At 38.1% G+C, this 17,546-nt stretch overlaps 3 protein-coding genes across 3 annotated transcripts; all 3 read left to right on the top strand.

Annotated features, from left to right (window-relative positions):
- The first annotated feature begins 10,115 nt into the window (after positions 1 to 10,115).
- LOC146267654 (uncharacterized) lies at positions 10,116 to 12,198 on the top strand. Its single transcript, XM_084709311.1, has 5 exons — positions 10,116 to 10,129; positions 10,398 to 10,456; positions 11,080 to 11,397; positions 11,583 to 11,672; positions 12,038 to 12,198. The coding sequence occupies exons 1-5, from the start codon at positions 10,116 to 10,118 to the stop codon at positions 12,190 to 12,192; spliced, it is 636 nt and encodes a 211-aa protein (XP_084565437.1). The 3' UTR covers positions 12,193 to 12,198.
- A 3,111-nt stretch (positions 12,199 to 15,309) lies between these two features.
- LOC146267653 (histone H4) lies at positions 15,310 to 15,709 on the top strand. Its single transcript, XM_084709315.1, has one exon. The coding sequence runs from the start codon at positions 15,331 to 15,333 to the stop codon at positions 15,640 to 15,642; it is 312 nt and encodes a 103-aa protein (XP_084565441.1). The 5' UTR covers positions 15,310 to 15,330; the 3' UTR covers positions 15,643 to 15,709.
- A 753-nt stretch (positions 15,710 to 16,462) lies between these two features.
- On the top strand, positions 16,463 to 17,151 carry LOC146267652 (histone H2B-like). The gene has a single exon (XM_084709314.1). It carries the CDS (start codon positions 16,478 to 16,480, stop codon positions 16,850 to 16,852), a length of 375 nt encoding a protein of 124 aa, XP_084565440.1. The 5' UTR covers positions 16,463 to 16,477; the 3' UTR covers positions 16,853 to 17,151.
- The last annotated feature ends 395 nt before the right edge of the window (positions 17,152 to 17,546 follow it).

The following is a 17,546-nucleotide window of genomic DNA, read 5'->3' as shown; positions in this document are numbered from 1 at the left end:
CGCATCACTGCGGACGCCGCACCGATCCGCCTGTCGACCTCGCGCTCCATTCTTCCCTCACTCGTGAACAAGACCCCGACAATACATATCCATGGGAATAATAAATTCATCATGAAATGTAAGACTGCTTGAGTACTTATATGACACGTTTTCTTTGTATTTCCTGAACATGTTCTAATACTTTATAATAGTTCAAAAGTATACAGTTAATTTAGCTCTTTTTAATTAACATGCCTGAGCAACAGGTGTTACCTAATTTAATTATCTTCAAACAGCTGTTTACAAATGAAAGAATATCAAAATATAATATTTTACAATACAGAAAATGTTACAACACGACAACATGTTAAACAAAGGCTTGTGACATTCTGGGTAATGCCACTAGATGTTCAAAACAGTCTTATTGTGATTTGTCGAAAAACTGTCTTTGAAAGTCAACACTTGTTTGATGTTATATATAGTCCATACATTTTAAATAAGCCTATTTAGACATTTTATTGTACACCTTCACAGCAATCCAATATTATTAAGTGATGCTACTACATATTCTATATATATATATATATATATATATATAATTTTTTTTTTTTTTTTTTTTCTACAGACAGGTACTCGGATTAGGAAGGCATTATTATGACCAAAAATATTATCAAATGATCTTGTAATTAATTAAACAAAAAAATCATAACCTCTTTATATGAAGGTGTCATGATCCAAAAACTTAAACTTTTATTAGTTTCCTTTACCATGGTATATTGATTTGATGGGATGCAGGTGCACAGTATAAAGATGTGGTGGACGAGTTTAGGGTTTTCTAATTAAGGGTAAGATGTTTCCGACTGAAACATTCTGAGGCAGTTTAACCGCATCTTGATCAACAGATTTGTTATTATCATTATATAGGCACTATTTTTGTGTCAAACACTACTAAGCTAAAGCATGTTTTATTTACACCGATAAACGTGCTTGTGTTTAAACAAAGATAAGTCACTGAGATTGACAATGCAACATGAAAATGCATACAAATGATCTGTCAGTCAAACTGTGGTTGAACTGCCTCACCATGTTTCCAGGAAGCCACGTCTAATAAGCTATTGCAGTGACATGACAGGCTGTGTTCTCTACACGACACATTGTTGCAAATTATATACAGTACATTTAGAATCTTAACTATTCTAAAAATGCTTTGGAAATTGCACTTTTGCATATAGGCTGTTTGTTTTCTTAGTTGTTGAACTATAGCTATCATTAGAAGTAAAGAATTTCGAAAACGTCATCAAATCATGTCATAAAATTTCAAAATACAATTTAAATTTAAAGCTTAAATTTTCAACAATTCAACGGCCATCAGATAAATAGTTAAGATACATTTGACAAATAAAGGCCTGTTTCCGTCAAAGAAAATAAATTCCATGTTCATGGCTCACAGTAAAATATACATCAGGCCTCAGTAGACACCGATGCATATCCAGTTGAACAAAAATGCATTGTAGCCTAACAGATTTATTATCTATGACATTGGTTCTCAATCCTGGTCCTCGGGACCCCCTGCCCTGCATGTTTTAGATATTTCCCTGCTTCAATACACCTGATTCAAATAAATGGTCCGATAATGACCCGTTATTTTGAATCAGGTGTGTTTGAAGAGGGAAACGTCTAAAACATGCAGGGCAGGGGGTCCCGAGGACCAATATTGAGAACCACTGATCTATGAGACCTGTCAGTTTTTGCAGTGTTGTAAAGGCTTTGGAATTTACAAAATTCAATCTAAAATAAAACAGGCACAATAATTTCAAATCTTTAATCTCATTATAATCTCATGATTGATTTAAATGTGTTTCTCTCTGGTACACATTAGTCAGATGAAACACAGGTGCTGCTCACACTGTTGTTTGAAACCATAAAGACGGAAGATGTGGTGAAAGTGTTTATGGTTTCTAATAAACGCTGACAAGTTACTTACAGGAAACACAGTGAGGCCGTTTAACCACAGTTTGATCAAAAGATCATTTATCGTACAGATGAGTTTCAAAGGATGATGATTAGGCTATGAGGATGATGATGATGATGATGATGATGGTGCTAGTTTTTCAAATCAAACTGTGACACCTTTTGAAAACTACCCATCATTCACATCACAAAGTGTATTCTAAATCATCTCTCCTTATGAATACACATTTAGAAACATGACTGTTAATACATTTTCCATAAATCCGTAACTTTTGGCCAATAGTGTTTGAAAGCTATAACAAAAAAGTGACTTCTTTGCATTCCCAAGGAAGCTTAAACAGCACTTTATCATTACATAGTTATGAATAATAATTCATGTATTTAACTTAAATATGTTATCAGTTTATATGTATACTTGCAAATAATATCTCTCTAAAACAGATTAATCTGGATTATAATGTTGACTTCAATGGCCTAATGCACGTGGACACTGCATCAAGAATATTGATTACAGCTTAAGAGGGCAAATCAACTGCATGTTCTTACCATAAAATCATTGCAACATATAAATTAATAGTAGTTGCTATTCATTGTAGTGAATAAACCATTAACAATTAGCTGTAAATTATATTATTGATGCTTGCTTTCCTACATGTACACTTTTGCACTTTTGAGGTTCATGTTGTTTAATTTGTAATGAATTTAACTACATGCTCTTATTTTTCTTCCTATTGGCAATGGCACGTATTTGCTTTTCACAATGTATGATCATGTTTTGGCTACCCGCAATGTTTTGGGGCTATCTCGTTCATGATCCTTGACCTTTGCACTTTTGTAAAGCTCTTTCTTGGAAGTGTAAACGTGTACATCATACTTCATATAAACGTCAAAAACACTGTACAATATTACCATCTTGTGGACGAATCACAGATAACACATGCAGTTCTGGTGATTACCTTTGAAGACAATGTTTGTAAAATTTTATTTTTCTTCATAATTATGTCCCTGCCTGTCCAGTCATTGTTTTATGGTTGAGGTTCTATTTGTATTTTTTGTTTTGTTTAAATTGTAGTTGTCTTGCTTATCCTATCATGTTTTCACTGTACAGACATTATACTTAATATTCTTAATTTGTGAAAATATAACAATTAGATTACAGCAAGATTATTGTTACAAATAATTCTAATAATATTTTTTGGGAAGTAAATTCTGAGATGTTGTTGACTGAAACATGGTAAGGCATTGCAATCAGTTTAATTGAATTCATATTCATTGTACATATCAGTGTTTTTCCCCACACACATTGTATGTATCTGTCCCAGAAGTTTATAATCAACATTTCAACTTTTCATAGCTTTTTATATCTAAACATGTTACACTTTTTTATAAAAAAATTATAAATAGTATAAATTGCATTTTGAAAGGCGCTGTAGCTGCCGCCCTTTCAAGTAATGTCACAAGGTGAAATAAAATAAATACAAACTACCTAAAAGAACAACAACATTATAGTATTAAACGTATCTAAATTAAAGTGTCCAAACACTTTTGTTTGCTTAAAATAGGAAGATGAAACACAAAGTATTGTTATTACAAGTTTATAAAGCACATACATATTGAAACAGACACAAATAAAAGGTCAAATTCTTAACTTCTGCTCCATGATCATGTTTTATTCATGTTTTCATGTTTCTTTAGTGTGCAGCAGAAACATTTCCAATACCTACATAGGGGAGTGTAAGTGTGTGCAAGACCACCTTCTTGAGGACAAATAAACACTAAATACATTATCTTAATATGGACCTGCATGAAGCTAGTGATTTACTTGTTATCATTAGTTCAGCATTCCTGACTGTCCTCAACCCGATAAAGCTTCTTTGGGATGAATATCGAAAGGCTTTTTACTGTATGAATGTACGGCTGATATATCTGCATAATGTCAATGTGTTTGCAGCCAGTGCTTATTTTTTTAAAATATATTTTCAATTAATTCAATTATTTGTAATTGTATTATTATTACCAAGATATGTAATGGATATTATACTGTATAATCATACAGCTTGAATGTTTTATAATTGTCCTTTCACAGGCACATTGATATGAGTTTGATGGTACACAGCTGCACAGTAGGAATGTGGTGAACATGTTCATGGTTTTCTAATGAAGGCTCTGATGTTGTTTACTGGAAACACAGTGAGACTGTTCAACCACAGTTAGATTGACAGGTGATTCATCATATGCATTACAGAGGTCACTCCAACCACAGTTCCATTTAACTACGGATTGTTTGGGAGTCCATGTGTACAGTCTATCTCTTTTACACAAGTTAAAGGTCATGCTAGACAATGATCTCAACCAATAGAGGACTAAAGCATGGTGGTCACGTGACATGAGGTTAGATGAACTATCTGAAACCACATGCCCCATTACATCTTAATCTCTCTGCCCACACTGAACAAAGACCTTAACAACTTCAGTTACAACAGTGGACAGTTTAATGGTGTAGACATGTTCCTTGTTTTCAGTGCTTTTACGTCTGTCCTGTTTTCAGGTGAGTTTTCCACATGCACTGTAAATGTGACATAGACATCTGTGATCGCAAGATAAAGTTAGATTTCTTCTCTGTACAACAGCAGCAGCTGGAGACCAACTGGTCCAGGACCAGACGTCTTGGACCAGGAGAGAGGGCGAGAGTGTCTTCTTCAGCTGCAGAGGCACTGGGCAGTGTTCTGGTTCTTATGTCTACTGGTACCAGGAAAGAGCAGGGGAGCCTTTTGTTATAATTTTACGTATTGATGAAGATAATGGAGACATTTATTCACCATACGGTCATTCTCAAAAAGATGACTTCTCAGCCTTGAGAAGGGACAACAACTATGATTTGGAGATAAAGTCAGTTAAACTGTCCCACTCTGCCACCTACTACTGTGCCTGCTGGAAGAGTGGTGTTGGGAACCACAGTGACGACTGTCTCTGATGCTCAGTTCAAAAACTGTCTGGGCTTCATAGACAGACAATAAAACATTGCAACAGGAAGTGACATAGTGAGACAGGTTGAGGAGTTGGTAGAAATCAGCCAGACTGTTAGCTTCACAGTTCTGCTCCAACTGAAAATCAATTTCTGGTTTAAATAAAGGACAAAGCAGAATCGTGTATCAAAATACCAACAGTTTGATCCTCCTTGTAGTCTGAACTGCTACTATTAAGAACAGGCATTATTATAAGAACAGACCTGAGGAAAGCCCAGGAGATCATCACTGACCCATCCCATGTTCTACATGCTGAGGACCAGCAGCTGTTGTAGATCACATAGATTAAACAAATATGTTGTCCCTTTTTCAATACCCAATGTAAATACCAGAGGATGAGGAATGATCAAAGGCCAGGTTGGATACAGGGGGATCTTTGCCTGTATTGAAGGGATTGATACACATCTTCTCAAATTGATTTTTGTTTTCTGTTTGTAAATAGTGCTTTTAAGAACATCCATGAATGTTTTTGTTCACTAGTCTGAATAATGTTTTTTAAAGCATTATGGGTGAAAGTCAAAGCAAAATTGAACACAATAAAGTTCATCTTGAATCATAAACAAGTGAAATTGTTGAAAACATTTTCTGAACAAGAGCAGAGGCTGGATAACAGTTGTTCCAGGACCTGAAGTCATGGACCAGGAGAGAGGGAGAGAGGGACATGAGGTTAAATTAACAGCTCAAAAAACACATCTCACCTAAAATCACATAGTAGTCTCCCTATTTAAAGTAAACCAGCATATACTAGTTAGCTATCTAAGGGCACAGTCGCAGTTTCATAATTTAAATTTCTTTGTTCAGGTGAATTGACTTGTTAACCATATATGACATATTTTAATACATTGCCAGATGTTTTCTGAACCACAAGCCTGATATTATGGACTGAAAGACTGAAAGCTGCACAGGCAGTATTCAATCATTCAATATTGGAAGAACCTTTTACTCTCATTATCAACATTGAATAAAGAACTACACCCTCTTGCAAATGAAATAACATGTTCTGAGAGGGCAGGGGAGTTGTTACACGTCTGGGCCAGTGCAGTACCGTCCAACACAGTTCACATTACAACTCATGCAGTTCTGGGTTTGTTCTGTACACTGTTTTACAAGGATGTATTTAGTGCCCATCATAATGCCAGCAGCGTGTGATATATTCATGCAAACATGAACAGTTTGAATTTGATGTTCACATTGAACTGATGTTTCAGTGTGTGTGGAACTGCAAACAATGGAGCAGCAGATAACTGAAGACAATGGAGCAGCAGATAACTGAAGACAATGGAGAAGCAGATAACTGAAGACAATGGAGCAGCAGATAACTGAAGACAATGGAGCAGCAGATAACTGAAGACAATGGAGCAGCAGATAACTGAAGACAATGGAGCAGCAGATAACTGAAGACAATGGAGCAGCAGATAACTGAAGACAATGGAGCAGCAGATAACTAAAGACAATGGAGCAGCAGATAACACAGACCCAGAAAGAAGGCCAGCGTGTCTCAGTCTGTGAAGCACTGAGTGAAGTCTGTCTGCTGGTTGGTACCAGGAAGGCACTGGTAAATGAAGTCTGTCTGCTGGTTGGTACCAGGAAGGCACTGGTGAGTGAAGCCTGTCTGCTGATCGGTACCAGGAAGGCACTGGTGAGTGAAGCCTGTCTGCTGATTGTAATAGCAAGACAGGACACAACCTCAGCGATGATTGTAAGATTTCTAAGACCTGTGATATACAGACACACCTCTTGAAGTGCAGTGTGACCTCATATTTGTTCTTCACTACTTGCACCAAGCGGCGCAGACTTTAAAGGCTGAATGATGTACAAAGTTCTGCCACCTGAAATCCCACCCAGAGCCTGTATGCAAAACTTGACCAATAGACAACTAGAGCAATGGTACATGTGTAACATGATTATGTAGGGCTGTTTTTGCAGCCCCTTTGTCACTGGTCACCCAGAAACTCGTCTGGGACAGTCATTGATTTGCATGAATGTTAAAATGACAATCACACCTTGATGACACACCTGTGGAGAGGTGATGTCAACAGTTGAAGAGGAAGGTGGACAGAGGAAGACTCTGAAATTATCATTAAAAGTTTTGTTCTTGTAAATATCGTTCTGAACAGCTTTTAATGTTGTGTTTGATATGCTTTTTTTTCTTATTTTATGTATTACATTCTAGTAATAATTGTAATACTGTAACATATACATGTACAGGGTTTACAGAGTTTGTGCTTGCAGCAGACCAACATGTTAATATATATTCCTTTGTCTTGCAAGGGCACCACTTGGTCTACTGCAGCCTTGATTAATGATCCCATTTGAATTTTTCTGCATTCAACAACTTTTCAGTCATATGACCTATGTCCCCATTTTAGTCAGGTTTGGGTGTATATAGGAAGAAGTTTTACCAATCACTGAGTTCTGTTTACGATACAGCTCCGGTGCGTTAGGCGCCTAGTCTTCATTGTGAATACCTTTGTTAACCATTGCTCTGAAGGTATGTTTTGTATTTGATGATATTTCATTATCATTGTATTGATTATCTTACTATTTAGATAACAAACTATTATTTTGCATTAAATGTTACTTGTTCTCTTTGAAACTTATCTATCACGATACGGCGGTGAAAACATTGATCTCATCTGGTTGATAAGGCTATATATTGATTATAAACATAGACTTCTGGAGAAGGTTTCAACTTAAGGCCTCTGAGTCACTTACAGTGGATCTCCACGCTCCGAAGGAATTTACCGAAGCCTCTGAGTGGTCAGTTTACATACTAGGTCGGTGGTTAAATCCATATCAATGGAGAGATAAACGACTGATTAGCGAACATGCATACATTAGGGTCGATGCTTTGATCAAACAGACAATTTTTACCGAAGCCAGAGTTTCATGTCATTAACTGTTTAGCGCTCAACGTTACAGGTAACGCACTTGTGCACATTTCTAAAATTGGAGTCAGATATTAACGAGTCAATTATCTCCCTGAACATCTACCCGGAATTGAATTGTGTTTCCAAAGCCGGGGACCAACACGAAGCGTCTCCGCCCTACAGTTCACCACCTACAATCAACGTGAGGCTTTATGAACTGTTACAAACCAGACAACTCTCACATCTTCATCTCTCTCTGCATCTCTCCAAAAGTGGACAGTTAAATAGCGGATACATGAAAGTAATCTTTACTACTTTGGTCCATGTCCTTTGTTTCGGTAAGTAATCAAAACATATTCATATGTGTATGTGCTTAAAAAAAAAAAAAACATTTGATGTTTCAGTGCAGCCATGGCAACACAGGAGCAGGTGTCATGGACCAGGAGAGAGGGACAGAGTGCTTCCTTCAGCTGCAGCAACAATGAGCAGGGTGTCTGTACTCACTGGGATCAAAACATGGAGAACCTTTGATCTGGATTCTTCATGTCTCTTCAAGTGGAGGTGTCAGTTCAGAAACCCCTCATCCTCTAAAGGCAGACTGCTCTGTTGTCTTGGAAAGAGGCCAATGTCAGTTAAAGATCAGTCTGTTAAACTGTTCATCCTGCCACCTACTACTGTGGCATCTGAACGGGGAGGTCCCACAGTGAGGACAAGTCACCCTATTTGTACAAAAATAAGTGAAACTCACTTGGTGCAGAAGCCTCATTCATACAACCTCACCTCTGTTCATTTTTCCATGAAAGCTGTACACCACCAGGGTACAGAGGTTACATTGGCATTGTCTGTCAGATATTGTACACACCATAAAACCTACAAAGACAGAAACACACAATGAGAAATGGACATTATGCATGCAACTGATTTCTGATACAGAGGCTATAAAGGTGCTGCAGATGACTGTACCTCCTGTTCTCTCAATGCTGAAGCCATGGGTGCAAAAATCAGTGTTGCAATAAAAAGAAGTGACGTCCAATCAGATTAAATGCAGTCTGCACTGTGAAGAGGGAAAACCCAGATATTTACAAAGTTTATGATGAATGACAGGTTGTTTCTTCAAGCTAAATAGATTTTTGATTTAAAATGTAATTTACCTGCTTTTGAAGCTTCTATCTGAGTGTTTTAGTAAAAGTGGTTTATACTTAACCCTAAGGACAAGGGGAGTAAACATAATGTTACTACACAAGAGTTAACAATGCTTGAACCATATTTTATTAATGTTTGTGCATTTGTCAGTATTATATTTATGTATTCATGACACTACAAAAATTATTATGGCAGTTTCATGTTAAACTTTTTTTCAATATTTCTTTTTATACCCCAAAGAATATATCTGTCTTGAAAGGAGATACTGTTAAGGGGGATCTATTGGAATGTAAGTTTTGTAGAGAATGCTTTTAATTTGGTGGCTGCAAGGCAGTGCCAATTCCAACAGATTCCAAACTGTTTGAAAGGCCAAAGCAAACCCACATGGCTATGGGGTTTGATTGAGACACATTTTTTGGGAAATCCCATTTGTGAAACATTACTTTATATTTTGGCTGGAGGAGTTCAGATGCCTGTAAACCATTGACGCAGATTTCCAGGTTGGATCCAAATGCTTTTGTTTTTACTAACCCTGACAAATATATTTTACATTTTATTTCTGATCCAGTGTACATTTTAAGTTTTATTTAGAGGATTCATTTCACAAACCAGTGTTGAGAGGTTTATAATGACACAAAAGAAAATACATAATCTACCATGTAGTAACATGACAAAACACTGCCAAGTGCCTCCCCCTTGCTGAGAAGTTCAAATGTGACTCACTATTATACAGGAGGGCAGACTCACTATTATACAGGAGGGCAGACTCACTATTATACAGGAGGGCAGGCTCACTATTATACAGGAGGGCAGACTCACTATTATACAGGAGGGCAGACTCACTATTATACAGGAGGGCAGACTCACTATTAGACAGGAGGGTAGACTCACTATTATACAGGAGGGCAGACTCACTATTATACAGGAGGGCAGACTCACTATTATACAGGAGGGCAGACTCACTATTATACAGGACGGCAGACTCACTATTATACAGGAGGTCAAAGTGACTATTATAGAGGAGGGCAGGCTCACTATTATAGAGAAGTGAAACACTTGCAGGTGAAGTGACAGCCATGACTGTGTAGAGAGGATATATAGAACATTTTTCTCATTAAATGCAGGAATGAAAAACTTACGGTAGGTGGAATACATTTAGCAAGGACACACCAAACCCTATTATTTCTTATGTGGTGTAACAATGTTTTGAGTTCTAAGTATAAATGTAGAAATATGTAAGTTTGAAGTATACCTTTGTATGAAATGGTATTTTATACCTTTGTATGAAATGGTATTTTATACCTTTGTATGACATGGTATTTTATACCTTTGTATTAAAATATATTTAGAACATTTAAATAATAAATAACCATGCTTATACCCCTTACTCCATCCAACAGACTTATAGGTATGGGGCATTTCATTGTGTCTCAATATTTGGTCCTGGCACTAGACTTTACGTTACTGGTAAGATATAAGCATTTGAGTTATAAACTATACTTTATAATTAGCTATATTGAATATGTTTTCTATGTTTTTATGTTTGTAATACATTGCATGTTACAAAACAAAGTAAACATTTAAATATCAAATTGATTCTGTTCTTTAGTTGTTGTACCAGTGATTCTTAAATTCCCATATTCTCAAATTATATCTACATAAATTGTTTTGTTATCTCCATACTTCTGTTCATAAAGTAATTTTAGGGATTGACATATTAGGTAAAATACTTGTCGTCATGAGTGCAGCCTATCACATCTGTAATCATTCTGATTGTCACAGTGTTTCCCAGAGCCCAGAATGTTACCCAGAATGTCCTTTGATGAAGTTACTTTGAATGATCGTGCATGCAGCTAGTGTTTATATACAAACTGTGGTAGTATTTATATTGAGTAATGCAATTTAGAGTGCAGCAAGGGACACATCCTATTGTTTTTAATGATTAGCTCTATTCAAAAATCGATTTTCAAGACTCCGGTAATATCTAGGGAACTTATTATTTGCTCTAGATTTTAATTTCTGGATACTCAATAATAATTCCTGTGAACATTGTAGCATACTTTTTCCTTCTTCTTTTATCTTACCGTCAGACACGCGTGTAAAACTCCCAAAAGTGATGGCCTATCAAGCGACCAAGACCCAAACAAATAAGAGGACCATCCTGCTGTGCCAGGCCAGTGACATGTTCCCAGACTTGGTGAGGTTTTCATGGAAGATGGAGAGAGAAGACGGACGGTTGGTGGAGGTGCCTGAAGCAGAGAGAGAAGAGCTGGAGCAGAGGGAGGACAGGAGGGTGACTAGTGTGATCATTGTCAAGAACCGAGAGGCTGAAACAAAAAAGTACCGCTGCACTGTAAAGCATGAAGTGGGCGATGTTGATGTTGAAGACTTCGAAGTATACAAAAAAGGTTTCTCCTCATTCCATTTATGTACCTATTTTGAAGCCTCTAAAGTCAATAGGAGAAACAATAGGTTTACCTAAAAATATCTATCCGTTCCAACTTAATTTATACTTCTTTATTTTGAAATTACTTTCTATATGCACAGCTATCTGTCACAGAATTATAATAATGTTCTGGCACATCTGTCTCAGAGGAATCTTCTTTTACCACGGCTGCCTCTGCACCAACCTGTCCACCTCAGAATCATACACACGTCTCTCCTGCCGTCCACGTCCCTGATGGTAAGACACATTTACTATTCCGGTGTAAACAGTTTATCAATAGTCAATACATATTTATTTTTGTATGTCTGTATTTTAATATATTTTTCACTTAATGATAATGCCCAGAGGGATTGATGTGACTGTTATTGAGTTTTATTGCATGGCTAATAAAACATAAAAACATGTTAGAATACTATTTATTGAATAATGTTTTACCATAACATTTCATATGCTTTTGTTTCTTAATACATTTCACTAAAAGGGTATGAACAATATGATCACTATTACATTAATCCGTATGTCCCTTATGTTGCCTGAGGAGAAATGTCATGATTATCCTGTAAGTGTCAATGTGTGGTATTGTTGGTTTGTTTCCTTTCCAGAACTGTTGCAGTCCATGTGCAGTGTGAACCTGGCCTCTCTGGTTTACACTGTGATGATAGTGAAGAGCTTGGTGTACTGCTGTGGGCTCTCCCTCCTGCTGCTCCTCAGGGACAACCAGGGAAGTCCACCACACACCTGGAGGAAAGCTCATTAAAACCTACAGCCACTGTTCACGAATATTGCATTACTACTACTGCAGATTTATCCAGATCTTGCCTGATGCCGTATAGCATAGAATGGATGTGTGATGTAGAGAAATGGGGACATGAATAATTGTGCATGTTGAGTCTAAAGTGTTAGTGCCTTGATGGAGGTATTAAACAGTATTGTTGGTCTAGACTGTTTAAGTTTCTGTCTTCTTTTTGCTTTTTTTTTTTACAAATACAGTTTATAAAAAATAAAGAAAATGATATGCTATTTTATGTAGTGCAATTTTTTGTATGCATGTATATTTGTGTTTTATATTTTAATACTAAAACAAATTGTATTTTAATTGAATTAATGAATCAATGACTAAAATTCACTAAATGTTTAAGGTACTATATCTAAATGGTACACTTTGTCAAAGAACATTTCAGAATAAAGCTCTGTATTCATTTCACAGTGTCTGCTGTGTTCTTAAACAACCTTTTGACACAGATGTTCATCTGTACTCTGACCCAGTTGGAATTAATTATTTTAGAGTTTTGAAATGTGGTTAGTGTATCGAGTTTCCTGGTGAAGAAAAGTATGTTTTTTACTGTGAAAAACGAGTTGCAGCATAACCACACATCGATTTCAAGCAATCAAGCCTCAGAGATACTGTATAAGCCACAGATGCATGCACTTGGAAAGATAACATTGTTCACATACACTATGATCTTCTGTTAATTTCTTAAGTGAATGTATTTTCTCTACAGTCACAACCGTAAAGGTGTGTTTACAAATCCCAAAACATTACTACTAAACATTTTAAGGTATCTCTTTAAAATTATTCTGCTTTGAAGACTCAGTAGCCAAAAGGTGTAAAGAAATGACAAAGCATGAGTGAACACGTTGTGGAACATGCATCCCCAGTCATAGGGAACATGATCTTTCCAGGACAAGTTTCCCTTCACAGACAAATGGGTCATTGTTAACACTGCAGCAGGGGAGCTGGAGTCCACTTACACATGTTAATACAACAATAAAGTCTGTCTCAAAGTCAAATAACACAGGGGGAAAATAACAGAAATAATTAGCAGGAAAACAAGGGACCAGAAATGATCTAAATTTGAGAAGATTTGAGATTATTTAAATTTCAAAAACAAAAAATCTAGTCAATACCTTATTGCCTTGTTACATACCTTTGATAACATTAATTGTTCTATCATAAAGCTAAATGTTGGCTGCTGGTGTTGTCTGTGGTGAATACATAGGAAAAACCACCCTAACACCCTAAGCTGACTCTAGACACTGTATGAATATTATCTCAAAGTAAGAATAAGTCTGTTGAACAACAATCTTTGCTATTTTGTATAAAGAGATATCTTGTGTTGGCTAAACGGGGAACAGACTGACAAATGTGCTTTTTGGATACTTAGTTTAGAAAGATCTTATTTAACGTCAACAGTGCCCTCTAGTGGCTCACAAAGAGGAATTGTTGTGAGGTCGGTGTTCTATGTCAGGAACGAGAACACACACTACACTGGCCCACCAGTGACAGTAACTTGACAATTGGCAAGAGATAACAGGAAATACACTTAGGACATATAAAGAGCTGCATTCTGGAATCCCCTTTTTAACTAAACCAGCATCTACTAGCTAGCTAAGGTCCCAGTAGCAGTTTCATAATTTACATTTACTTGTTCAAGTGAATTGACTTGTTAACCAAATAGTATTAGGCTATATCTGATAATACAATGCCAGATATTTTTTAAACTACCAAGCTTGATATTATGGACTAAAAGATTGACAGCTGCACATGCACTGAGCAGTAGGCTATTCAACTTTTACAGTCAAAGGTATTTCACAACAATGTAAAAGAACCAATAGTGACGGCCTATCAAGCGTCCGGTTGGTGGAGGGGCCTGAAGCAGAGAGGAGACGTCTGGTTGGTGGAGGTGTCTGAAGCAGAGAGGAGACGTCTGGTTGGTGGAGGTGTCTGAAGCAGAGAGAGAGGACATCTGGTTGGTGGAGGTGTCTGAAGCAGAGAGGAGACGTCTGGTTGGTGGAGGTGCCTGAAGCAGAGAGAAGATGTCTGGTTGGTGGAGGGGCCTGAAGCAGAGAGATGTCTCCCCCAATAATTTGTGTTCGATTCTCGAACCTGGCTCATACTACTAGCTTTTTCAAGGTATAATTTTTCCTGATTTTTGCAAAGATTGAAACCAATCTGAAATGGGTAAACTAGCAGCCCATTTATTTGCCTACGTCAAGAAATGTTGCCTGGAAACGTGCTCGCGGACACGAACAATGAACGAGCACAAAAGGGAGCATCAGCAAATCGCTGATTTACCTGAGCTGAATGAGAACAAAGAGAAAGGGCTTGATAATCTACAGCTGCCTGCCTTTATTGTAGCACGTTTTACAAATGGTTGCACATACATGACGGTTGTTTGTAGAGTCAATTTCAGTTATTTTAAATCAGATTTAACCATTTTGTAATGAACGCTATTATGCTCATGGCATGACAAACGTAATTATAGCCTAATATAATTAGTTATAATGTCGTGGCATGTTACAGCGTCATTATATATTGTTGACATCAACAAACAGTTTAATTGAATAAAAAAATGTATGGAAGAAAGGGTTTTACTCCGCCTCTTCACTAACGGAAAGGCTACGTTACATTATAAAAAGAGTAAAGTAAGCAAACGGCGCTTAATCGGCCGTGACTGACGTCAACGCAGCTAATCACGAGAAGCTGAAATGTCCCACTTCACAGAGTCGTTTTCAACTCCTCCCCGATTGCAAGCGGCCACTCTCGCCGGTCGTTTCATGCAGCGTCAGTCCATGTCGAACGCACCTATTGTCACAGAAAATACGCAATTCCAAGACATTCCTTGAAACATTTACTTATTTATTATTTTGTATTTCAAACAGTTACGTTTTTTAACAAGTATGTATTATATGTAAAATATGTCTAATTAAATGTGCTAAATGAATGAAACGTTAAATATACATATTTTCCCTCTCTGACTCAAGTTCCCTCCCATTGCAACGCCCTCCAAGTAAAGAACTGGCCTCCTTCACGTCCGCTTACGGAAAATAAACATTCTGGCTCTTGGCAAGTCAAGAACCATTCTCGTCTCTGGTATCATAAGAGAAACTAAAGATGTCAGGAAGAGGTAAAGGAGGCAAAGGACTCGGTAAAGGAGGCGCCAAGCGTCATCGCAAGGTTCTCCGTGATAACATCCAGGGTATAACTAAGCCCGCCATCCGCCGCCTTGCTCGCCGCGGTGGTGTGAAGCGTATATCAGGCTTGATTTACGAAGAGACTCGCGGTGTGCTGAAGGTGTTCCTGGAGAACGTCATCCGTGATGCCGTGACCTACACCGAACACGCCAAAAGGAAGACCGTGACCGCCATGGACGTGGTTTACGCCCTCAAGCGCCAGGGACGCACTCTGTACGGCTTCGGTGGTTAAATCATCCTCACGAATATCAACCGAAATTAAACAAAGGCTCTTTTAAGAGCCACCCACATGTTACAGATCAGAGACTTTGTTTCCATAATTTGGGTGTCGATTAGATTTCAGCCTATGACATTACTTTCAAATCTATGGCATTTTTGACGATGAAGGCACAATATACAACGCTGAGTTGAGTAGCCTAGTTTTGTCCTCAGTGTTTGACGCAATTGAACTTTGATTCAATACTAGTCTGTAGGCTTCTAATCCATTTTAGTCTAATTAAGCACGAATACTACCGGTGGTCAGGGCGTATCCGAAGTATTTGAGCCAATTGTATTGTAAAAGGGGGCATTATTCAAGGTTCTTCTGCTAATGGGCTACTTGGCTAAATATGACTAATAGCTGGATGCATGGGGGTTTGCGTGGCACTGCAACCAAACGAAACTTCAAAGTTGACGTCATTAACCACGTGTTTCTGGTTAAACTACGCGGTAAACTGCTCAGGGATTTTGGCGCAACTTCCTAGCTTTTGAGTTGCCGCGTCTCCTCCAAGCATATAGCAAACATTTCCGCTGTGACATAAATGATTGGTGAAAATTAGGATTATTCAGTGTAAAAAGGTTTCTAATATTTCCTTTCAGTTATCATAACTGTCAGTTTATGATTACTGAAAGAGAAGGGGGCAATCGGTAAATCCCACGCACGCGCAGCAGATTTCAATAGTGCTCACGAAAGGAGTGCAGCGACAAGCAGGAGGCGTGCCTAAAAATGAGGATGTCTCCCGCTATATATACTGGGTAACCAATTACTGATTTGATCATTCGTTTCTGAGAAGCAACGAGACTTGACCATGCCTGAACCAGCAAAGCCCGCGCCCAAGAAGGGCTCCAAGAAAGCCGTTTCCAAGACCGCAGCAAAGGGCGGCAAGAAGCGCAGAAAGTCTAGGAAGGAGAGCTATGCTATCTACGTGTACAAGGTACTGAAGCAGGTCCACCCCGACACCGGTATCTCATCCAAGGCCATGGGAATCATGAATTCCTTCGTCAACGATATTTTCGAGCGTATCGCCGGAGAGTCGTCTCGCCTGGCTCACTACAACAAGCGTTCAACCATCACCTCCAGGGAGATCCAGACCGCCGTCCGCCTGCTGCTCCCCGGTGAGCTGGCCAAGCACGCCGTGTCCGAGGGCACAAAGGCCGTGACCAAGTACACCAGCTCCAAGTAAACGGACGCTCCTTCATATTCACCCCAAAGGCTCTTTTAAGAGCCACCCACTTGTCTCTGACTTTGAGTAAAATCCATCACGATTACTTGAATGTTGACTTGAAGGAACTATAAGCCTCCGTGAACAGGGACGGGTTATTCTGCCAACCTATCATACGACTGTAGTATAATGCCACGCATCAATGCTGTTTGTGGTTGACAAGGGCGCAGTGTTACACGGGGTTTTAGTGTGATGTGTCGGGGAACGCACGTTGGCTGTTAAGTCCGGCCTGAGCATGCAATAAACATGGACTATTAGAAGTCGTCTCATGTATAGCATCAAGCAATCTGCAACAAACCATTTCAATAGCTTTAGCACAGTGCAAGATACAATTGATCGATTTGCTTATCACATTTAACATAATATGTAAACACTGGACTTCAAACCTGAGATGTCATTGGATGGTTGTGAACTATGTTTTTGAAAACTGTAAAATAGATGGAAATCACAGTGACAGAAGAGAGGTCAAAAACAGCAGATGAAAGCAGAGTACAATAGAGTATAGTCCTCATGAAGTGCTCATCAATGATGCAAACTGTTTCGACTATTTTTTTGCAAGGCATTTTAATTGATTATTTCAACCTATTTTTGCTTTGTTTTCACACAGTGAAACGAGAGGGGAACATAAAACACAAAATAAATGAAAGCAGAGTAC

This window comes from Hypomesus nipponensis, chromosome 11 (genome assembly GCF_054491055.1).
Source record: "Hypomesus nipponensis isolate SF chromosome 11, ASM5449105v1, whole genome shotgun sequence".
NCBI lineage: Eukaryota > Metazoa > Chordata > Actinopteri > Osmeriformes > Osmeridae > Hypomesus > Hypomesus nipponensis.
This window is presented reverse-complemented; position numbering and strand designations above follow the sequence as displayed.

Coding starts and splice junctions, on each gene's coding strand:
- LOC146267654 (XM_084709311.1), top strand. Junction 10,457..11,079: donor CACTAGACTTTACGTTACTG/GTAAGATATAAG, acceptor TCTTACCGTCAG/ACACGCGTGTAAAACTCCCA. Junction 11,398..11,582: donor CTTCGAAGTATACAAAAAAG/GTTTCTCCTCAT, acceptor CATCTGTCTCAG/AGGAATCTTCTTTTACCACG.
- LOC146267653 (XM_084709315.1), top strand. CDS start 15,331: ATGTCAGGAAGAGGTAAAGGAGGCAAAGGACTCGGTAAAGGAGGCGCC.
- LOC146267652 (XM_084709314.1), top strand. CDS start 16,478: ATGCCTGAACCAGCAAAGCCCGCGCCCAAGAAGGGCTCCAAGAAAGCC.